Here is a 24,839-nt window from a genome sequence, read left to right as displayed (position 1 = left end):
AGCAAGAGCGTCTCCGCAGAGAAGAAGCCTATTACCAGTTTATTAATGAACTCAACGATGAAGATTATAGGCTAATGAGAGACCACAATCTTTTAGGCACCCCTGGAGAAATAACATCAGAAGAACTGCAGCAGTGATTAGATGGAGTCAAGGAATAGCTCGCAGCTCAGCCTGACTTGAGAAATGGGACAAATGCCAGAGTAGTTTCACATATTATATCAAGATTATTGTATCAGAGCAAAGACCGTTGAAAACTCAAAAACGCAATGGCTCTGGAGGATAGAGGCTTACTTTTCTGTTGACAGCCCAGGGAAGATGGCGCACTTTCCTCCATAAACCTCCTGGAGCCCACCCAGAGGAGTGCCGCCCAGCACAGGAGCTACTAGTCTCATGCAACCATTTAAACTTCAACTAAGGAAAATAAAATAATGCTTCAAATGCAGCCTTTTGCTCCTATCAGCCACTCTGCAGTGCCTAGAAGTCACATGTGGCTCGTGATGTCCGTGTTGCACAGCAGGGACGGAGGACGTCCCCACCGCCGCACAGAGCTGGACGCTGGACCCTAGACGCTGCCCCTCCGGGGCATGGTTCACGTGGCCCGGCCACGTCACAGCCATGAGTCCGTCCTAGCGGGCAGGCCTAGGTTCCGGGGGGGCCAGGTGCCAGTCTGAAAGTGAGGTCCTTCACTGTCACTCCCGTGCCATTGATGAGACCTGAGTCACGCGGCTGCACCCGACCGCCAGGCTGTCCCCGTGACCATGACTGTGCATTTGTGGTGGGAGGAGGAGGGCACGACAGGTTCCCTCAGATTATCGGTGAGCTCCTTTACACACCCCGTCCTCACAGCAGTCCAGTAACTAAAGACGGAAGTTGCCGTTAGAATGCTTTTTATCTGCCCAGTACTCCTGTCTCTTCCCAAATTAAAATGGAAATTGGATATTAACCCCTTTATTTCCTGTATATGTAGGTAGGGAAGTTGTGCCACATTGCAATAGCTGGTTATACTGGTCCTTTTACTATGTCTTAATGGAAAATGTACTTACCACATGTAAAATAGCTTGTATCTTTATGTGTGGCTAAAGTTTGTTTATTTTAGTGGGGTGCCTGTCTGTTAAGCGTCCGACTTTGGCTCAGGTCATGATCTCATGGTTTGTGGGTTTGAGCCCAACGTCGGGCTCTGTGCTGACAGCTAGCTCGGAGTTTGGAGCCTGTCTTCAGATTCTGAGTCTCCCTCTCTCTGACCCTCCCCTGCTCACGCCGTCTTTCTCTCTCTCTCTCACTCTCTCAGAAATAAATAAAACATTTAAAAAAATAAAAATAAAATAAAATAAAAAGTTTCCCAATCCTTGGTCTAGAGAATCATACAAAAGTGTACAATGACAATGTCTGAAAAATGAGTGGCAGACTGAGGTCTCTTCAATCAACTTCTGTACTCACTCAGAAACTCTTATTTTCACTATTTTTCAGATCAGCTACTATACCTGATTATGAAGACAACACTGTCAACTCAGTATCTGCCAATATAGTAGCCTTACATTTTTGGGGCAAAGATAGGCAGCAAAACGTTATGAAAATTTTGGAAAACTAACAGTAGTAAAAGTGACTAAGAATTCATCCATAAAGCAACTGAATGGAAATCATTTGCCTTAAATTTTTTAAAAAGTGGGGAAGATGCTGGGTGGTTCAGTCAGTTAAGCATCCAACTTCAGCTCAGGTCATGATCTCATAGTTTGTGAGTTCAAGCCCCACATCAGATTCCACACTGGCGGTGCAGATCCTGCTTGGGATTCTCTCTCCCTCTCTCTCTGGCCCTCCCCAACTTGCTCTCTCTCTCAAAATAAATAAACTTTAAAAAAGAAGAAGAAGAAGAAGAAGAAAAGTCTGTATTCCAAAGGCAAACTTGCCTTTACTAACTCAAGAACAACTGAATGTACATAACATATCCAAATGTATTTATTATGTGTGGCACTTACTAAATTACAGGGGGAAAATGCACATATGCATTTTTTTTTACATTTTTTTAAAGTTTATTTATTTATTTTGAAAGAGAAAGAGAGCATGCATGTAAACAGGGCAGTGGCAGAAAGCAAGGGAGAGAGAGAATCCCAAGCAGGCTCCATGCAGAGCTGGACTCTGGGCACGATCTCTTGAACCATGAGATCATAACCTGAGCTGAAATTAAGAGTCAGATGCTTAAACTACTGAGCCACCCAGTCACACCTACATTATTTTTTAAATAATATGAACAATTAAGGACCACTAAAGGCTGGAAAACAAGATACAAAGCCTTTTTTCTTATTTTAGTTATGGTGATGACACATGGAGCAGCATTTGTTAAGGTTTATTTCATCAAGGGAGTCCAAGTACGAGTAATCCTAAAACAGCATCTTTATGCACAAGGGAAGAACTAGTAGTTGGTCTGTTTTTTCCCATTTTATTTATTTGTATTTTTAGGCTTCTTTTTTTATTTTGAGAGAAAGAGAGAGAGAGAGAGAAAGAGCACAAACTGGGGAGGGGCAGAGAGAAGGAGAGACAGAATACCAAGCAGGCTCCGCACTGTCAGCACAGAGCCCGATGCAAGACTCAAACTCAAGAACGTGACCTGAGCTGAGATCAAGAGTCAAACACTTAACCCACTGCACCACCCACGCACCCCCTCTTTGTCCCCATTTTATATGTGGAAGTATTGCTGACACAAAGGATGGAATAACTAACTATATAAGCATCTTTCCAATTAGTATCAGAGATGTGCAGTGCTGCTCTCTCACCTCAAGGCTTTGTCCATCCTCCGTGTTGTAAACAGTGTTGAAAGAGAAAAAATATCTCTGTGGTTGACAAGAGAGCCCCAAACAAAGTGCAGGACACAGAAAAGGGACTGACTGTAAAGCACATATTGCCCCAAAATGGGACTCTGCTTTTGATGTTGGAAATGATATCTGAATATTAACTCTTTAAGTATCCAAATGAACCAAAGACATCATCTGGAGTCCCAAAGTCTGAAGCACATAAATAGCTTCATCTGAAAACAAACTTCTTGATACATGAAAAAAGCTAGTATGTCAAATTAATTCAATCTAACTAATTAGAGAGCAGGAAGTTCTTTCAATTATTTTATGTGCTGTCTGAGAAACACACTTGAATACGAGTACAGCTTTCATTAATTGCAGTTCATTATTTTCCAGATTCGTTACTAAACTTGCATCAGAAGGTCAAAGACAGCGATTTTGTCAGCTGCCACCTCTTTCAGTGCAAAATCTTTACATTTCTGGAACTCAGAAATTGATTACAAACAAAAACAAATCTCCATAAAAATGAGAAACATAAGTCTTTATGAACATGTTCAAACCAAAACATTTTGTAAAATGTATGAATCTGTTTTTATTTATTTTTTTAATGTTTTTAATTTATTTCTGAGAGAGAGAGAGCATGAGCAGGGGAGGGTCAGAGAGAGAGGGAGACACAGAGTCTGAAGCAGGCTCCAGGCTCTGAGCTAGCTGTCAGCACAGAGCCCAACGTGGGGCTCAAACTCACGAACTGTGAGATCATGACCTGGGCCGAGGTTGGACACTTTACCGACTAAGACACCTAGGTGCCCCAGAATCTTTGTTTTTAAATCTTCGGAGTAAACTGTTATTTCTACCCTACAAGAAAAGGTCCATGAATCTTTTCAAATCCTGAAATATAATGCCAAAAAATAATAGCATCTTGATCTGAAAACCTGCTGACTCCAAAGAACAAGTTAATAAACATTAATCTTTTCGTTAGAGTTTCACCATGGTTGTTATGTTTGTATCTTTTCATGAGGGAGAGTACTGAACACTCTTGTTTGAAAATGTCAAGGACACTCTGATTAAAAGTACTTTTTTGAGAATAATCCTGCCTTCATTACACAACTTCTGCCTCTCTTCCACCAAATAGTGAAATTATAGGAATGACTGGTAGAAACAGGGCCCATCCCATTCCTCAGTTATTACCTGGACTATTTTTATATTCTCAAATCTTATTTTAAAAAAAAAAACAGAAGTGACAGAAATTCCACGGTGCTTTTTTGAAGAGAGCACCCTGCTATCTCTAAATCATTCTACTTATTCACAGCTGTTACCATTCTCTTTGTTAATTTCATCTCTGTCATTCTGCGCCTTCCACCCCCTGCTGTAGCAGAGCCATCCTACACAGCTCTCTCTGCCTCAGTGCTGCCGTCCCTTGACTGCTTACACAGTCAGCTCTCTTAGTCATTGTTTGGTCAAGCTATAAATAACTCCTTTAATCCTCCCTCATAAATCATTTCTGACGTTATACCCTGAAATAATTCCAATTGGTCCATGGATTTCCTATAGTGACATATCCAGAACCAAGTGCAGTAATCTAAGCATGGTCTAATAATGCCAAGGGTGGCGTTCAGGTGAGTTCATGTGAGTTTCTTCATTATTGTGCTATTTCAGGGAAGGACTTTAAGTCTTCAAACTAAACTGGGACAGAAATATAAAAAAGGAAGAAGTTTTAATATCTTTCATCATAGTTCAGTGGGAAACAGCCTTAAAAATGAAAAAAGAGAAAGTTAGGGGTGAAGTAGAAATAAAAGATTGTCCTATCACACACGGTCTATTTGGTTACCACATATTGTTTCTGTTGATACTCAAACCATGTGGGGTTTTTTGGGTTTTTTGTGCTGTTTCACTTTATATATCTTCAGCAAGGTTACTATGTATTATTGCTACATCTTATGCAGTATTAATAATTTATCCTTTCCCATACTGTAGAATTGATCCAGATTTCTTTTAGGCATATGCACTGATTTCTATTTTTCTGGGTTCTGTCGTTGATGTTATTCTATAACACACCAAGTTTTTTAGTCTCAGATATTGATTATTTAATGACTATTTATATAGACCATTGAAATGAGTGCACTAACAAAGCACTAGCAGCAAATAAAACACAGAATCAAAAAGGAGAGCAAAGCTCATGGCATTTATGTATTTCTTATGCTACTGGTAAGTGATAACACTAGATTCTTCACACAGAGCTATGGCAAAGCCAGGCAGTGAACAGAGTCGTCTAGGAATGTTCGCCAGCATGAATGTGTTTTAGGCTTGTTACAAGGCTAGTGATATAGCAAAAGACCATGGACATGGTGTCCCTTTATTCCCATAATGTATCTAACAAAGTCGCCCATGATCTCTTTGGTAGAGAGAGGAAGAAATGTGGACTGGAGATGGTAGTTACTGAACATAGAAAGCTGAAATATGCTGATCTGTCACACTGTGACTTGAGGAGTGATCTTTAGTTATCTATGATAGGGTTCTCTCTTAGGTCCTCTAATGTTCAATTATTTTATTTATGATTCAAATGAAGACAGACTCTGCCCTTGAAAAATCTGCAGAGATACCTAGATCAAATGTATTTTCTAAATAATTACTCAAGAAATACCTTGATATTCTAGGAGCATTAAAACAAAATTAAGATGAAAAATTTTAGAAATGAATCTAAAGTTCCTTAAGTATTTTTACACATCGACTAGATAACATAGTAATAAAAGAAAAGAACTGCACTGACAAGAGTGTAAACAAACAAACAAATAAATGTTCACTGACCCGAAACACAACGAGTTAATACTGGCTTTTAAAAAAAAAAGTACAATCATATGTTGCTTTGGTAGAAGTACATTATTTAGAAGAGGAAGATGATGATTGCATTATTTTCAAGGGTGGGCTTGAAAATACTTCCGGGCTCCCTACTTGAAGCAAGACTCTGACAAGGCAACAGGAAGAATGATGGAGCATTTGCTCTCTGAGATCATAGACTAACCTATAGCGGTTAATTAAGTCTGGAGAGAACCTCCTCCTCCCCTCCTTTTAACTAGTAGGTAACACCAGAGGAAACCCTGAGGCAAAGCTGGTCAGAAATAAGTGGACTTGTTTTCTCGAAGACTAAGAGCTTCCACAAGGAGAGGCAGGACAGGTCATCAACAACAGTAAGACCCTCACCTTTAGGTATCAAAGCTGATTTCCAAGTGACTGGGATGCCATTATAGTAAAGACTACTATTTAAAAAAAATTGGGGAGCACTTAAGTCGTCTAACCAATACAGCTTTGTTCTTATTGCTGTTACTTTGAAATTCCATTCGCATTACAGGGCTCCATTTCCAAGGATGAAACACCATTTAGGTAGCAACAACTTAAAGCATATTTAAATAAGAGAAAACTCCATATTGGCAATGTCATTTAAAATTATGCTTTACTTCCCTGAGAGCATTATCAGAGACAGTCAATAAAAATGACGTTGAGCACAAGCATCTTTCATCAACTAAGTCCTGATTATAAGCTTAAGTTTACCCCTCCTTAGGAATAGTTCTTTAGTGGAACTTCCATCAATCTAGGAAAGAAAGTTCATAATCATGTCTTGATATTGCAAATCCCCACTCACATGTGATTCCCTCACCTCTAAACTGCAAACATAGTACTTTATACTACTGGATGACACTTAACACATACAAACTAATATTATAATCTGCATATGTGTCAATGGTCAACCAATTCTAGATAAAAGCTAATCAATAAACATATAAACATAACAATAACATTCAATTAAAAGACTAAATATGGTAATAGTATACTGATGTGGTAGAAGCTGTTGTTTTAGTTTAGCTGGTCAAAGCCTCTCTAAGTGCAAGCATACTTCCTTACACTGGCTTATTTTGACCACTCTAAATGGTAGATCGCTCTACTAGAGACCTAGTAGCCATGTAAAGACTTTGGGAAAGAGTATTCCTAGTATAAGGAAAGGCAAATGCAAAAAATTCTTGAGACGAAAATGAACTTCATGTGTTCATGACATTAAGAGGCAAGGGAGGAAGGGAGGGAAGAAGGAAGGAAGCAGGGAAGGAAGGAGAAAAGGCCAACATGACTTAGTATGGTAAACAAAGAAGAAATAAAAGACATAAAGATTAAAAGTCAGGGGAACAGATCATAAATGATGCTGTAAGGCACAGTAAGAAATTTAGATTTTATTCAGTTTTAGTGAGAAGCAGTGGAAGATTTCAAGCCATGAATTAAAGTAAGACTTTGGAAGGTCACTTTGGCTACTTCACGAATAATAGACTTCATGAGGCAAAAAGTGTCAGACAGACCTGTATGTAGGCTGTTGGAATAATGTAGGCAAGAGACGATGGTGGCATGAATGACTGATGAAAAATGGAGATCGTCAAAAGTCACTTGGATTGGAAGCAGTACCTATTTTACTGATGGACTCTTTGCGATAGGAGCAACTAGGTGGATGTTTACGCAGCATTCTGAGAAGCACATGTATTTTTAAGTAGTCTGTGTGTTGGGAGTAAACAGACTTGTGTGCTGAAACCAATGGTAATGTTCCGGACTTGTAAAAGGTGAATGCCTAATTGATTTATGAGTGGAAAAGCTTAATGGGCAGTTGGCTCCATGAAGCCAAAGATCAGGGGCAAAGTCTGGGCTGGTGAGAGAAATTTGAGCACTGAAAATGCATAAATAGTTATAGTCATGGAAGTAAATGAGATGACCCATGGAAAGAAGGCCCAGAATGGAGCTCTGGGGCACCTGAATATTTGCAGCTTGATGGAATAGATGGTCCCCAAAAAGGCAGTTGAGAAAGACTGAGCAGTCAGCGGAAGAGATGCCAGGCAAACATCACAGCACTGGAGCCTCGAGATGCAAGTGTTTCAGGTATGATGTCAAGTCAGATGAGGACTGGAATGGTGCAGGCAAGATGCAGCTCCCCTGTGACCTTCAGGAAAGGTCTTTCAGTAGGCTCAAGCTTTCACAAACTGGGCCATTTAGCTCCACCACTGGGCATTTTCATTAAGGCCAGTTTTGTATTTATATTATCATTCATTTATGAAATGTTAACTATTTGGGGCCACTCTCTCCAATACCATTGCTCATATATGCTCAAAAAAGGTAAACTAAATGGACAAATATTGCACAAGGTATCTTTGAAATCTCTCAAGATCACCTTTCTTAAACAGGACATTACAAAATGCAGTTACCTGCCAATCACTACATTTCTTTCTAACACATTATTGTTTCTCTCATATCCAGAAGAACCAATCATTTACCGGCAAAACAGTAAAAATAATTTATTATAGCGGGTGATTTGACTTGCAACATCAAAAACTCAAAGCAGCACTGCAAAACTAACTATAACTATAGTCTGATTCAATAACTTCTAATGACATGCCAATTTCCTTTAACTTCAATAACTGTTTTCATTAAATAACAATTGGAAAATGGTGGTTATCAAACCTTGTATTTTGATAAAAATCACCTGGGTGCTTGTAAATACAGATTATAAAGGCACCCCCAAATAGGCATGGGTACGAGGTCATGCTGGTATTGATTTTTTTAAAGTTACATTCTTAAAAAATGGAAATTCTGACACAAGAGAGGCCATGCATGGTACATTACAGAACAATGACATAATAACAGAATAATGTATGCAAATCTTGGAAAAATAATTTTTGGCTAAACCCAACCAAGAATTAGACTTGCTATTTCTTTTACCTCATAGAGTCCTTTGGTAACTGTCAAGCACTCCTTATGTGCTTACATTTAGTTTAAACATCCAAAATCATGATTTTTTTCATCCAGTATGTATACGTGTCTGCTTAAGTACATGTTTATATAATGCAAGGTTGAAAAAAATTATATATCTATATTGCAGCCTTACAAAACTAATACCAGCCCCCTTGAATATGCATTCGTAAACTCAGAAAATTATTTTAAGTAGTTAAAGTCTCGAACAAGGACTCACCTGCATTTCTGCAACTTGAATGTTTTAAGTGAATGTGGATAAGCTGATGTCAAAAGACCTATTTCAACATCTGAACTTGCACTATATGTGTTTTTGAAGGAGTATAAATAAATCCTCATTTATCATTTTCTGCTGAATTCACACCTACATAAGGCTGGAAATTACATTTCCCACAGGCTTCCCATTCACCATCACATAAGAGCAGTTTCCTGATTATGTGGAAAACCCTCTAAGATTTTCTCTAAAACTTATTTGAAGGCTTGGTGGAGAGTTTTAAGAAAAAGGGGAAATAAGACAATTGATCACTTGTAATATTTTAAATGAAGGAATAGGTAAACCACAGCAGAGGGAAAAGAGGTGGAGAGGGAAGGGCAGTGATGATATAAAATTGTTTGAAATAAGAAATGAAATCAAGAATTAAAAATAGAATTACATTTTCTGTTTGGCAATACACAAACAACACTAAGTGCACTTCATAAATTTTACTATTGTTGCTCTAAGTAATATTACCATAAATCACATTAGCAGTGTACTCGGCATTTTTTAAAAGCAGAAAGGATTGAGACTGTCAGTAAGTTTCAACAGCTCTGTTACCTCTGAAGAGAGTGGAGCAGAAATGATCACAAGCCTTTACTAGGCCTGAAAAGACTGGTTCTAAGGCCCCTCACCACTGCTATCCCTCCCTTCCAGCATCAGTGGGACAACACAGAGCATCATTCCACCAGGAATTAGGAAATGTTCACCATTGCCTTCCTGATGCTTTTACCTGATGTGCAAGGGGAGACAGCTGTTTGCCCCTTTTCTCATCGCGGACAGGGAAGAGCGACTTCAAGAGCTTTGGCATCTGCGGCACAAAGGATTTTACTGGATTCAAGTAGGCGGCCGCTAGGCTACTAAATCCTGTGAACAGTATTGAAAGGAAAAGAGACAAAATGTAAACAACTATGTAGACATTTTCTTGCCTGCAAGTTTGCCACATTTCATTTGTAGCAAATCTAACAATACAAATTCTTAAAAAATATCCTTAAAGAATATTAGAAAAATATAGTATTATTATGGCTATCCTCAAATAAAATGTTATTTCCTTTCAATTAAATAACAGCAATTAGGGTACTCCTAAAACGGTCTAATATCCAGTGTTCCTGTTTCTATCTGAAGGGTAATCCAACCCCAGTCCAGTCACTAACTGGTTCAAGTACTACATTCTGCCCTAGAATAAGGTGGGGTTTTTCATTTTTATATCACATAGCTGAAGATACACATGTATAGTTCTCTATCTAGACCTTAAACTCTTTGAAGTCAGGGACTGTCTTCTCCAACTTTGGTTCTTCATAGCAACTTAGTGAATAAAGACAATGAAATGGAACTTTTGGTTAGAAGGTGGTTGAGTTGTTTTCACAAAAGAGGGATCAATGCCCTGACCAACCACATTCTTACCTGCTTTAAATTACCAAAGGCCAAAATCAGACATGTAGACAATGCCTATGATTAAAAGAATTCCTCTCCCCTTAGTGAATAAAACTAAAGTTTTATGAAAACGTAACCAAAATCATAAACTGTAAAACACTGTATCCACATAACACTTTAAAAACAACAAGCAAGGGGCGCCTGGGTGGCTCAGTCGGTTAAGCGGCCGACTTCGGCTCAGGTCATGATCTCACAGTTCGTGGGTTCGAGCCCCGGGTCGGGCTCTGTGCTGACAGCTAGCTCAGAGCCTGGAGACTGCTTTGGATTCTGTGTCTCCCTCTCTCTCTGACCCTTTCCTGTTCATGCTGTCTGTCTGTCTGTCTCTCTCTCTCTCTCTCTCTCAGAAATTTAAAAAAAAAAAAAAAACATTTAAAAACAACAAGCAAGTCAATCTGAGGAACTGTGTGTGTTATTGTCTGAATGGAAGCACAGAACCACCAGCACACCTCCACACTGGCCACTGAAATGACTCCAAGTTCATTGGTAGTTGGACCCATAAAATTCCAGGACGTGTACATTTTACATAAAGTAGTACAATATTAACTCTAAGTAGACTGTGAAAGGTTAAGGATATTTTATAATCATGAGAACAGTCACTTAAAAAATAAAGCAAAGAGATAGCTATAAATTCCAAGAGATATATTAAAAAGGAGTTCAAAAAAAAGTCAAATAATTTATAAGAAGGCAAAAATAGGAAAGAGAAAAACAAAACAAAGGAAATAAATGGAAAATAAGTTTGAGATGAATAAAGAACCATTAGCACATAATCATCTAAATGCTGAGACCAAAAAATAGGGACAATCTAGACTTCTACTACAGTTAAATTAACATCCTACCCTGAGGAAGACCCTTAATTAAATGAAGATCTGGCTAAAAATCTTTCAAAGGCTGCATATATCACAAAGACAATCAGACACAATGTATCTCTTGAGGTAAGTACACAAAACTACCCTTCCATTTATCCTACCTCCCACCCCTTCCTCAAAATGGCCCAAATCTGTTCAAGACTGTAGAGTTAACTACCAATTCACAGAAATACAGTTGACAGAGAACCCTGTTTAAACAACCTCATGGGGATGCAACAATAAAAATAAGAACATAGTCTACTGTACAAAAGACATGGTCTCTTCAGAAACTACAATGGATGGAAGAAAAAGAGAAGAACATACAGATTAAACTTTAACTGAAGATACATATCAACTCATCACAATAAATGAGCCTTACCTGGATTTTCATTCAAAATAACTAAAAGGTATTTTTGATCCAATTGGAGAAATCTAAACACGGACTAGCTGTTTGATGACATCTAGGACTTGTTTTTAATTTTTCTTAGGAGTGAAATGTTATCAGGTCTACAGAAATGTTACTGCTTTAGAGACACATGTACAAATATTTACAGATGAAATGATATCTGGGATTTGCTTCAAACTATCCACAAGAGAGCTTGGAGACGTAGCAGGAGTAGAGATACATCAGATCAGTGATGAACTGATCATTCTGAAGTTGGGAGGGCTACCTGAGAGCATATGTATTATTCTTTCTACTCTCGTATGTTTGATATTTTCCACAGTAAAAGAATTCTTGAAGGTGAGAGCAAAATAAAAACTTTTAAAGGGCTTGTCATTAACAGATGACCACTAAATGCACTGATGATAGATATAATTCACAAAAAAGAAACTAAACTCAGAAGACAGAGTGAGATGCAAGAAGCAATGATGAGCAAAGCAAAGTGGTAAATATTATAAATCAAGTAATCATGGATTACAAGCTTTAAAACACCAACAACAGCAACAAATTTGCAGAACTTTAAAATAAGGTAATTTCACTCCTATGTATTAATTCAAGAGAAGTGTTCACAAAAACACTTACACAAGAACAAACTTTATTCACAGTAGCCAAAAGCTGGAAAGGAGCCACATGTCAGAACAGAATAATAAAAAATTGTGATAAGTTCAACTGTGACAGTGAAATATTTCTCAACAACTAAAAATAAATGACTGAGGATGCAACAGTATGGATGACATGAACAGAAATGTTGAATAAAAGAAACCAAACACAAAAAGACCATACACTGTATGATTCCATTTTTATGAAATTATAGAACAGGCAAAACTAATCTGAAATAATAGAAATCAGGACACTGGATTATTGTGGAAAGTAGCTGGAGTCATATTGATCTTGTACAACTTGACTGGTGTATAAGTTACACAGGTAAAGCATTTGTCAAAACTCATTAAATATGACTCACAGTCAAGAGAAAAGCAGTCAATATAAATAGACATGAGATGGCCCAGATGCTGGATTTAGCAGATAAATACTTTAAAGTAGTTTTTAGACACAGGCCCAAGGAAGTAAAGAAGAATCTGATCTTAACAAATGTATAAGCAGAGAAATTAAAACTTTAAATAAAGAAACAAGTAGAAATTCTAGAACTAAAAAGAATAATAACTGAAATAAAATATGCTCTGGATGTACTTGACAGAAGGTTGGAAATGGAAGGAGAAATTATGCAACCAGAAGAAATAAAAGGATGAAAAATAAAAATTAAAAAATAAACTGAGTTTCTGTGACCTATAGGGTAATATTAAACAATCTAACATATGTGTAATTTGAATGTCAGAGTAGACAGAAATCGTTGGGGAGGGGGGTAATATAATGAAATAACAGCTGAACATTTCCCAAATTTGTCGAAAACCTCAACTTACAGATCCAAGAATATCAATGAAACACAAGGAAGAAAAGTACTAAGAAAACCATAGCTAAGTATAGCATAGTCCAAGTGCTAAAAACAAGAATAGAGAAAACTATGAAAGCAAACAAAGAATTATTACATGTAGGGAAAAAAGACACAAATGATGGCTGATTCTCAGCAGATAAGGAATCTAAAAGATACCGTAAGATGTTTTAAGTTCTGAAGAAGCTATCCACCCAGAATTCTCTAGCTAGTGAAAAAATTCTTCAAATAAAGCCAAATGAAGATAATCTCAAAAAGGAGAGAGTGCATTCTTGTCTCCCCAAGAGAACTACAATAAGAAATACTACAGGATATTCTTTGGGCTAAAGGGAAATGATATTGGATAAATATAAGACTTCATGAAGGACTGGATAGTGCCAGAAATAATAAATATGAAGAAAAATATAAAAGATTTTCTATGGTTTTTTAATCTCCTTAAAGACAGTGGCTGTTTTAAAGCAAAAAGAATAATATCATAAATTGGGTTCATATCATCTATAAAAGATATAACAACAATTACACAAAAAAGAGGGGTCCAGGAACAGGTAAATGGAATTATACTCTTACCAGGTTCTTATATTTGTGCAGTGGGAAGTGATGTATTATTAATTCTAAGTAGACTAAGAATCTATACTAGAATCCTTGAGCAAAGACTTTAATAAGTAAACAAATGCAGAAATACCAAAAAGCCAGAAATGAAAATAAAATTAAATGCTAAAAAATATTTTTCCAATTATCCCAAAAGAAGGCAAAAAAGAAGTTACAGTGGGAAAAAAAAAAAAGACCAAAGAGAAACCAACAGCAATGCAGCAGACATAACAATAATAACACTAGATGTGAAAGAACTAAATATGCCAAGTAAAAGGCAAAAATTGTCCGGCTAGATTAGAAAAGAAGTTAAAGCTAACTAAATGCTGTCTACAAGAAAATCACTTTTCCTTTAAAGAACAAATATAGGTAAAATTTTCAAGACTGAGAAAAGGAGACACCATTCAAGTAATAAGCAAAAGAAAGTTAATGGGCTACAATAATATCAAGTGAGACAGATTTCAAAGTAAGAGAATTCCAGAGATATAAAGGGACATTTCATAATGATAGAAATCACTTCATTGGGAAAAAGTAACAATCCTAAATATGTATATACCTAACAACAGAGTTCCTACAGGAATGATGTAAAAACAGATAAAATAAATGGAAAAGTAGGTAATTTTTCATAATCATATTTGGAGATTTAATGCCTCCTCTCAGCAACTGATAGAACAAACAGAAAAAAATCAGAAGAACAGAATATTTGAAGAACAGATCTGAATAAGGTTATCAACCACATTGACCTAACTGATATATACAGAATGCTATGCTCCCAAACAGAACAGACCTTCTTTCCAAGCATACGTGGAATGTTTACCAAAGTAAAACATAGTCTCAAAAACGTCCCAATAGACTGAAATACTAAAGAGTCTCTTGGATCATAAGGAAATTAAATAAGCCATCAATTAATAAAAAGATTCTCCTCAGACATATGAAAATGAATTAACATGCTACCCAATAACCCATGAGTCAAAGAATAAATCAGAGGGAAATTAGAAAATATTCTGAATAGAATGAAAATGAAAGCACCATATTCTAAAATTTGTGAAATGCAAAAAGAAATCAATGAAACAATCAATCAAAAACAAATCAATGAAACAGAAAATAATAAAGAAAGTAAGACCAACTCTGGTTCTGAGAGAAGACTGAGAAAAATAAGACGTCTCAAACATATTCAAGAAAACCAGAAAGAAAACAAAAATTATCCAAAATACAAAGAAGGACAGGTGCCTGGGTGGCTCAGTTGGTTAAGCATATGGCTCAGGTCATGATCTCACAGCTTATGAGACTGAGCCCCACATCCTGCTCTGCACAGGCAATGCTGCTTGGGATTCTTTCTCTCTCCCTCCCTCCCTGCCTCCCTCCCTCTGTCTCTCTCTCTCTCTCTCTCTGTCCCTCTTCCGTTCTCTCTCTCTCTCAAAATAAATAAATAAACATAAAAATTTTTAAAAATAAATACAGAAAAAGAAGGAACATCACAATAGATCCTATAAATATTAAAAGGGCAATAACGAACAGCATAACATTTACCGAAATAAGAATAATAATTTAGATGACATGGAAAATTCCCTGAAAAACATAATTTATGAAAACTGACTGACAAGGAAATACAAAAGGTTAAATAATACTTTATTAAAGAAATTTTAGTCATAATTTAAAAGTTTCCCAAAGAAAAACTTCCAGGCTTAGATAGTGTCACTGGTGAATCCTGTCAAACATTTAAGGGAGAAATAATACCAAGCTTATATAAAATCTTTCAGAAAAAAATATGGTAAGGAACTATTTCCCAAGTCATTTTATGAGGCCAACATATTCATAAACCTAACTAAGGCCTTATCATGAGGAAAGAAAAGTATTCATCACAGAACATATACACAAAAATCCTTTACAAAACGTTAGCAAGTAGAATCAAGCAGATATAAAGGGTAACAACACATTAAGTGGTATTTAGCACAGTAATACAAGATAAATTCAACATTCAAAAATCAATGTAATAACATGTTATAAACCAAAAATGGGGAAAAAAATCAGATGAGGATTCACTAGTAGGACAGTAATTACATGGTAGGAAATCTTGTTTTAAAGTTTGTTTATGTATATATGTATGTATTTTGAGAGAGAGAGAGAATGTGAGCAGGGGTGGGGCAAAGAGAGGGAAAGAGAGAATCCCAAACAGGCTCCATGTGGTCAGTGCAGAGCCTGATGTGGGGCTTGATCTCACAAACTGTGAGATTATGACCTGAACCAAAATCAAGAGTGTATGCTTAACCAACTGAGCCACTCAGGTGCCCCAGGAAATCCTGTTTTAAACTATTTCTGAAAGATGCTCAAATCCCATGACAGTGGTTGACAAATGAAAAGGTAACTTACCTGGGTCGGGAGAATGGTTATTTTGAGAACGGTCTGGGAGGGATGGGGCAACTGGAGCTATTCCTCTGGAAACTGCAATTTGGGATACATCCTGTTGACTTTCCCACCGGCCCTGTTAAGAACAAAAACAGCAATTTTAAGCAGAAAAACCTGAAGATATTTAAGAAAAACCTGTTATCATTTCTAAAGCTTTATTCCTTTTACAAGACATGACAAGTTTATGTACCTTTCCTCTTGTACTTTTCATCTTTATAGTGTAAATTTCCCAAATACTAACAATACCTCACATTTGGATCTCCCCTTCAGTTCACAATGTACAGTCTCCTCAGTTCTGTCCTAACCTCTGTCTGTATATCATGCTGCTTTCCATGAAATACAGTGTCTTCCATGAAGACACTCCTTTCGAAAATCTCCCTTACGTCTGCCTCGCAGGCTGTTTCTTTCTGCTTTTCTGCCTCAAGATCCTTTCACTTCAGATTCTCAGCTGAGACTGAGGAACAACTCTAATGTTGTGGGCTGTCTCTTCTCCCTTCTCCAAGGTGTATCTTTCCATCCATTCACATACCATTCGTGAAAGTAAAAATTCTAGAACAGTATATTACCAAGGCTCTTATTTTTAATGGGTATTAAAGACAAGGTTTAGTTACGTGCAAATCAAGTAATCACCAGTTCCCAATAATGGAAGTCTCTGGATTAGCAAGTTTTACTGTACTCTCAACTTATCTTATAAATCTCCATTAAAAAGATTTCATTGCATAATACAAGAACACCACCAGTTGGGTGACGGATTAATTTAGAACAGGTGGTGAGCCACAAAAATGGTGATATCATCAAAGCACTTTTAACTTCAGTCCCATCTGGTAAAGAAATAAACCCCAACCAAATGTTAGAAGTACAAAACCCAAGGGCGCCTGGGTGGCTCAGTCGGTTAAGCATCCAACTATGGCTCAGGTCATAATCTCATCGTTTGTGAGTTTGAGCCCTAAATCAGGCTTTGTGCTGACAGCTCAGAGACTGGAGCCTGCTTTGGATTCTGTGTCTCACTCTCTTCTCTGTTCTTCCCTCACTCCCACTCTGTCTCTCTCTCAAAAATAAAGATTACAAAAAGAATTTTAAAAAGAAGTACAAAAGCCAGTAATGGAGATGAGATGCAAATCTTCTAAAAGCTTTAAGTTCCCTTTTGATCCTTTGATAATCATTCTGACTTCTTTTGTATTCGAGTTAAATAAGAGTATTTTACATTAGTTTAACCTGGTATCCCACAGATGAGTGATGCTTACTACTTTTGAGTTCTCCTTAGTAATCGCCTGCAGAGTGAGTTCTTCACTGCTCCTGAAGATGGATGAGGTGGAAAGGCCTCTAAGGTTTCAGATATGTATTGGAAACCTATCTGCTTTTAGCAGCAACCTAAGTACTGATCATAAAATCAATAAGCCCTAAGTGATCTGGATCCTGTTTACCTCTGAGAATGCCACTATTCCCTAGGAACTCTCTCAGCACTTGATAAGTTTTAAAAAATGGTATGATGTTTTAGCATTAGGAAGCCAGGAAACAAAACAGACATGAAGAGATGATTAGGGAAACCATGAACTCTGAAATACTTCACTGTAGGAGCATTTGTGTTACTATGAATCACATACTCATTTACATACTTTAATGTTTCGTTAATGTCTTTTGCATTTAAATTTAATTGTCTGTCTGGGAAGCTGCAGCTTTGTGTATTCTGGGACATCACAATCAGGTAGCTGAACACTAAGGTCAATATTCTTTGGCGCTTCTTAGAGGAAGAAAAGCCTCATGCTTTGTTTACAGTGTTAAGCTCATCATGCAAGGTTGTTTTGAAGACAACTTACTTAATTTGAGAATAAATTTATTTTTGTGTTTTAGATTTCTCTTTTTTGTTTGGCAGCTGACACAGTGGCACTCTGTCCCTTAGGAAAACTAAGTAGCTGATTTGGAGTCAGCACCTCAGCCATTTGGTGTATAAAGATCCAATGACAAATAATGTCGGTGTCCTCTCTTCCTCCAAGGCACACTCGGGGCTCTGCTAGCTTCCTGGGTAATATTTCCCAGCTGGCACCCCCACACATAATGTTACTAAAAAATCGGAAAGGAATCAATAACTTTTCCTCTCATATATTCAAATATCTCAAGTGAGAACATTTGTAAGGGTGCACACAGTATCTACATACCACCTTAGCCATACTGTTAGCCCTGTCGGATAATGAAAGATGGAAATACATTTTTCACTTCATCCATCTACTATAACCATTATCTTAACCTTGAGGAATTACACATGCTAACTGTTCCCAGGTCTTGCCAACCAAAGACAGGGACACAGAGATCTGGGATAGAACAGATGCTGCTTTAGAGGGACAACAAATTTGCATGATAAACAGGGTACAACACTCCTCCCTCTTCTTTCTGACACCGACAGATCTCTGGAGAAACATTGCACTGAAATCATTCCCTTATTCTTTTTCTCCAATAATGCATGTCCATTCTCTTGCCAGAAAAGAAACCTGTGGTTCAGTGTCTAACTACACACACTGCCCCCCAGGGACAAGGCAATTACTGTCTTTCCAATAAATTTTACATCCCTGGCTGTTCCAGAGTTATTCTCCCTTTACTGAAATGTTGGGCGGGGGGGGGGGGGGGGGGGGGGGGGGGGGTAGGGGGGAGAAGGAAGCATCCCAATTACAGGTACTTCAGAGGGAGATGAACTCAGGGCAGTAAATAAAAAGGACTTGGCCAAACACTAGACCTTTCTGCTCTCTTATGAGCTCAGCTCTTAAAAGGCAAAAAGTATATATGTATGTATATTTGTGCTAACAGGCTGAATTCAAAGAAATAAAACCCTATGTGAGACAGCAGTTATTTGTAGCTACCATCATGCTTAAAGACAAAATAGAACAGGCAAAACACAGGAGGCTCTCAGCTGATCTGAGAACATGCTTGAGTCCTCCTGGTGCACCTAAAATTTCCCGTTACTGCTCTTCCCAGACACAAATTCTTTAAGTTTTCCAGAAAGAGGTCTGTTTTTGATCAGGAAAGAAACAAAGAGGGAAAGAACAAGAAGTGCCAGTGACATTCCAGGTCCAAAGGCGGCTTCCCAGGGAACTAAAGAAGAAGTGACTCATATTTGCCATCAGCCTTCACCTGTGCCACACTAAATAACTGCATTTTCAGGAAGGTGAGGCAGCCAAGACACACAAAAATCAGTTTTGTTAACTGAATATTCATTTAGGCTTTTGGCTACTTTTAACTGCATCAGTTATTGGAGTTTCTACTCCAATAAGATGATAAACACAATATCTTACTAACTTATTAAAAAGTATAATTCCATCTAAAATGGCTTTAGAAATACCAACATTTTTGACAGTGTTCCTTGCGTCGCAAAAGGTCTCAGTGCACAGCCAACTTTCAGATGGAAAAATAAACAACCTGCTGAAATTAATTCTGCAGGTAAGTCCATCTTGGTAGACTGGTCATAAAAAGTTTGCTAAGTTTTCATTATATCTATTAAAAAACTGCTTTACGATAATGACAATAACAGTAAATAGCAACAACATTGCAATTATATATGTATATATATGTTTGTTTTTCATTTCTCAATGCTCATCAAGATAAGTGTACGCTTAATCCCCTTTATCTATTTTACCCATCCTCACACCCACCTTCCCTCTGGCAATCACCAGTTTGTTCTCTGTATTTAAGGGTCTGGTTTTTAAGGGTCTTTTTTTGTTTGTTTATTTACTGGAGATGAGGTGGGTGGGAGATAGGCTGAATGGGTGATGGGTATTAAACAGAGCACCTGTGATGAGCACTGGGTGTTATACTTAAGTGATGAGTCACTAAATTCTACACCTGAAATTAATATTACACTGTATGTTAACTAACTGGAATTTAAATCAAAACTTGAGAAAAAAAAAATGAATGACTGCTTTTACGCCCTAAGGTGAACTTAAAACTTGGGAGCAGTTCATCAAATTCAATTTATCTTTTTAAGATTAATTAGTCCATCAATTCAATCTTGGTGGAGCTCAGTATAGCAATTCCAATTCTAATATGGAGTGAGCATCAATAATAAGGACATGTAAAATATGGCTGGGCAAATTCCAAATGTCATAGGCCAAACTGGAGACTGTTTTTAGCAGCTCACCATTTCCTCTGACCTCCCCAGGAGCCCTAATCCTGCAAACTCTCACTCTTGCCTCCCATCCACACTGTTTAGTGTCACTTTGTCCAAAATGACTAATCTTTGTCATGGTATCAACTGAAAATTAGGAGGAAAATGGAGATGTGAACCTCTTCTGTGGCCTCTCCCTGCTTCTGAATATCATTTCAACTAACCTGAATGCTCCCATATTACACAGGGGAACACAGCACATCAAACTCTGTGGTCTATAATTCTGATTTCATAATCAAGATCAGAGGGCTAGACACAAAAATGAATGGGACACAGAACCCAGAAATAGGTCCACACAAGTTAAATGCAAGGTAAATGTAACTAAGTATTTCAAAACTCATTTTCTACCATCTTAAGCATCATCAACTCCAGATTAAAATTATGTTTCTGACTCGACTCTCCTGTGCGTTAAATACATTCATTGCAAAGAAACCGAGATGGTCCTGCTGAGAAAAGTTCTGTGATGTCAAAGGAATGCCCAAAGCACTTTTGCCATTTTTTAAAATTCCTCTTTCCCTGTCCCATACTCAAGAAAAGGACATCTTACAAGTTCTCAAATATTTATTTGTACTATTTGCTTAATATGAGTTACTCCAACTCCTCACATTCCAGAGCCTACTAAATTCAATAAGACGTCTTAATTCCTGGGATCTTTTCACAGATACTTTTACTCTCTTCGAACAAGAAGTATTTGAAAGGAATCCTACGTACTTACTACCAAGGTTATTTTTACAATAAAGAGCCAAAAAATTGTTACAGTGTCAAATTTAGTCATCTTATAAAAACTACATTAAAGCTTCATTCTTCTTGTTGGTAATTTTTTAAAATGTTTGTTCGTTTGTTTGTTTTTGAGAACAGGCAAGCATGAGCAGGGAGGGGCACAGAGAGTGAGGGAGACACAAAATCTAAAGCAGGCTCCGTGCTGTCAGTGCAGAGCCTAACGCAGAGCTTGAACTCAGGAACCGTGAGATTATGACCTGAGTCAAAGCAGGATGCCTAACCAACAGAGCCACCCAGGTGCCCCTAAAAATTCATTCTTATTCTCAAGGTAAAAACAAGCATGATACAAGTTTTAGGTAGTAGGATAGTACTTATATCCTACTCATTAGGAAAACCTAATGGATTAATTACCTCTCCCTGGATTTCTGAAAACTGAAGAATGCAGGAAGTCTCCCAAAGAAAAGAAAAAAAAAATGAGTCTGAGATTTTTCAAAACAGTTTCTTTTAGGATTTTGCGTACAAATTGTTATAAATAAAGCAATCGGAGACCTTCTCAAACCACTATACACAAGAGAACTTTTCCTACTTAATAGGAAGTAAAATTCTTCACTTCTGTTTTTTAAAGGGTGTTGAATTTTGACAAATTTTTTTCTACTCCTATTGAGATTTTCATATATATACATATATATGTTTTTATATATAGTATATATATGTATATATATGTGCTTTATATACATGTTTTATATATATTATATATATATTTTTTAATTCTAATTTATTTTTTAAATAGCTAATTTGTTCACATGATCCCGAAACCAAATAATATAAAAAGGCATGGTGACAAATCTCCTACCCCTACCCCTACCTGCTCTGTTCCCTACATACTTCCATCCTCTCCCCAGGCAGATAAGTAATGGTATTAGCTTCTTATATATCCTTCTAGGGTTTCTTATGTGTATATAAGCAAATCTACACAAAGTACACACAATTCTCTCTTGTCCCTTTTGTAATACAAATGGCAGCATATTCTGCACTTAATTTTTTTTAAATTTCAGTTATCATACAGGGCAATATTGGTTTCAGGACTGGTTTCACTGATACAATTCAGTGATTCATCACTTACATACAATACCCAGTGTTCATCACAAGTGCCCTCTTTAATACCCATCACCCATCTAGACCATCTCCCACCCACCTCCCTATATGAACCCTCAGTTTGTTTTCTATCGTTAAGAGTCTCTTGTGTTTTGTTTCTTTCCCACTTCCCCTTTCCATATGTTCATCTGTTTTGTTTCTTAAATTCCACATGAGTGCAATCATACTGCATTCTCTGACTTATTTCACTTAGCATAATACACTCTAGCTCCATCCATGTCATTGTACGTGGCAAGATTCCATCCTTTTTAATGGCTAAGTAATATTCCATTGTAGATACATTACATCTTCTTTATCCATTCATCAGTTGATGGACATTTGGGGTCTCTCCATAGTTTGGCTATTGTGTGTTTATTTAAGTTTTTTTCTTTTAAGTTTATTTTGAGAGAGAGAGGGTGCACATGTAAGTGCAAAGAGAGAGTCGGGGAGGTCAGCAAGAGAGGAAGAGAAAGAGAATCCCAAACGGGCTCTGCACTGACATGGTGCTTGAATTTATAAACCGTGAGATCATGACCTGAGCCGAAATCAAGCATCAGCCACTTAACTGACTGAGCCACCCAAGTGCCCCGAATTTGGCTATTGCTGCTATCAGACACTGGGGTACATGTCCCCTTTGAAATCTGTATTTTTGCATCCTTTGGGTAAATACCTAATAGTGCAATTGCTGGATAATAGGGTAGTTTTCTTTTTAGTTTTTTGAGGAACTTCCATACTGTTCTCTAGAGTGGCTGCACCAGTTTGCATTCCCACCAGCAGTCTGAGCTTCCTTTTTAATCACTGAGTATATCCCGGTAATTTTTCCATATTAGTACCTGGAAGCACTCCTAATCATTTTTGCAGCTGCATAGTGTCCCATTTATTTATGGGTGTGTGTGTGGGGTATGTGTGTGTGTTTGTGTGTGTGTGTGTTTATCATATGTGGCATGCACCCAGATAAACTGTATTTAACTAGATCAAACCAACAGACATTTAGTTTCCTTCCAATCTTCTGCCATTATAAACAATGCATCAGTGGACACTGCTATTGGGTAAAGGGGTTTAATAGGATTTTGATAATTTGTATGTCAATTTGTTTAAGCACCACCCAATCTTGAGGAATTCTATTATGGGTAGTGTTAAAAACATTTTTTGAATACAAGGCAATGCTGGATTTGAAAATGTTTTTCATTGTTTCCTTTAAAGGCCACAGGGAGAACCTCTGTTCCTTAGTGCTATTAGCACGGAAAGGGTTTTTTTTCCTCACTAGCAAGAAAATACAATTTTAAGAATGTTTATTTTTCCTAAAAATCTTTTAAGATGCTCATGTTAAATGATAAAACTGGGGGACCCCTCCTCTGAAAACAGGGTAGCTACTCTGTACTCCTGAAGTGAGCCTAGAATCAAATCCTCTTTGCTTCATATTCTTTTCACATAATTTTCTAGCATCACGGTTATAATCCTCTATCAGCTGAATACCGTTACCCATTAAACAGGTCTATCCCATCAAAATCTGTCTTAGAACAGTTTTCTTCTACCCTTCTCCTAGTGAAAAGCAAATGGCCTCTAATTATGATGTGTTCCCATTTCATTCAACCTAGCAAGAAGTCTAGGGATGTCCACAGCAATGAGATGGTGCTAAAACCCAGCTACATCTATTAACCTTTCAGGACCTAGGGATGCCAAGAGTCCAAAAGGAGGTAAAATAATAGCTTCACAGCTGAATTGGAAGCAATGTTAGTCACGGCAAGCTGGCACCTTCTGTTTTCCCTGACAATACTTCCAGAGGGTGGTGAATGCTATGGTTGGGGAGGGACAACTGAAGCCAAATTTTGAGGAAGACTGCCAACTGCTGCCACTGGGAAAAAAGGCATTTAACTTGTTGGAAGTCAATGACAACTGCTAATATACACTGAAGGAGAGTGGAGGGATCCAAATCCTTGTTTCTGTGATGGCACCATGACACCAGTAAAACCTGAGAGGGCAAAAATCAGACTTTCCTCATCTTTACTAAGTTACCCAGGGATCCCAAGAAGTCAAGATCACTTAAAAAGGGAAGATCCTCGGTAGAGCAACAAAAGTGTGTAACGTTACTCATTTAATATGACATGTCCTGCTAATTTCTCCCCAACCCTCCACAGAAGTTGCCCTGGGGAAGGCTCCAGCAATCTCTTCACTGTCATATCTGAAAACAGTCTTTCAGTCCTCATCTTGCGGTCCCTGAGAAAACTGAAAGGAGTCCTTCTTCAGACTTGCAAAGTCCTTTCTGCCCAGTTTCCAAGCCACTCTCTGTGGGGTCTTCTTTCCTCTTTGGGGACTCCTTTTCCATTGGTCCAGCCAGTTTCTCCTCAGGCACATGTCTGTGAGTATCAAGCTCTCGAGCTCTGCCTTTATACAGATCTAAGCCCTCACTCAGTTTCAACTATGCTCTCAGCTCCCCAATCTGTCTTCTGCCCAGGCTTCCAGACCCTTCAGGTGGCACAGAAAACTTATGTCAAAAAATTGAACTAAATCATTTTCTGCCCCAAATTTGTTCCTCCTACAATTCTTCTCTCCATTCTGTCACCCTCATCTCCTCCTTTGCCCAACCTCACTCTTCACACTCTCAGAGTTCTAGAAATTCTCTTTAATATACCTGAACTGCTCTCTCTCTTCCCCCCACTGCTGAATTTCCTCCCCTACCTGATCTCCTCCATCCTCCAATTAAGTTTTTTCACACTTTTACATTGATAACTGTATGTGTCTATACTGTATACATTATTCTAATGTAATTTTATAGGCCACAGCCAGGAACCCAAGTGGGATTTAGGCGGACTGTTAAAAAAACACTTTCACTTCAACTTTAACCATGTTACTGCC

The 24,839-nt window shown here is 37.7% G+C and overlaps 1 protein-coding gene across 1 annotated transcript in view; it reads right to left on the bottom strand.

Annotated features, from left to right (window-relative positions):
* Window positions 1-24,839, bottom strand: part of KIF13B (kinesin family member 13B) — a 126,934-nt gene that overhangs the window by 18,551 nt on the left and 83,544 nt on the right. Inside the window, exons 31-32 of the mRNA XM_039217167.1 lie at window positions 15,941-16,052; window positions 9,548-9,681 (exon numbers count right to left, since the gene is read on the bottom strand). Coding sequence (XP_039073098.1) covers window positions 9,548-9,681; window positions 15,941-16,052 — 246 coding nt within the window. The remainder of the gene's footprint in view (window positions 1-9,547; window positions 9,682-15,940; window positions 16,053-24,839) is intronic.

The sequence above is a fragment of the Hyaena hyaena genome, unplaced genomic scaffold (assembly GCF_003009895.1).
Source record: "Hyaena hyaena isolate Hyena2069 unplaced genomic scaffold, ASM300989v1 scaffold_678, whole genome shotgun sequence".
Taxonomy (NCBI): Eukaryota; Metazoa; Chordata; class Mammalia; order Carnivora; family Hyaenidae; genus Hyaena; species Hyaena hyaena.
The sequence above is the reverse complement of the archived record's forward strand: the minus strand, read 5'-3'. Positions and strand labels throughout refer to the sequence as shown.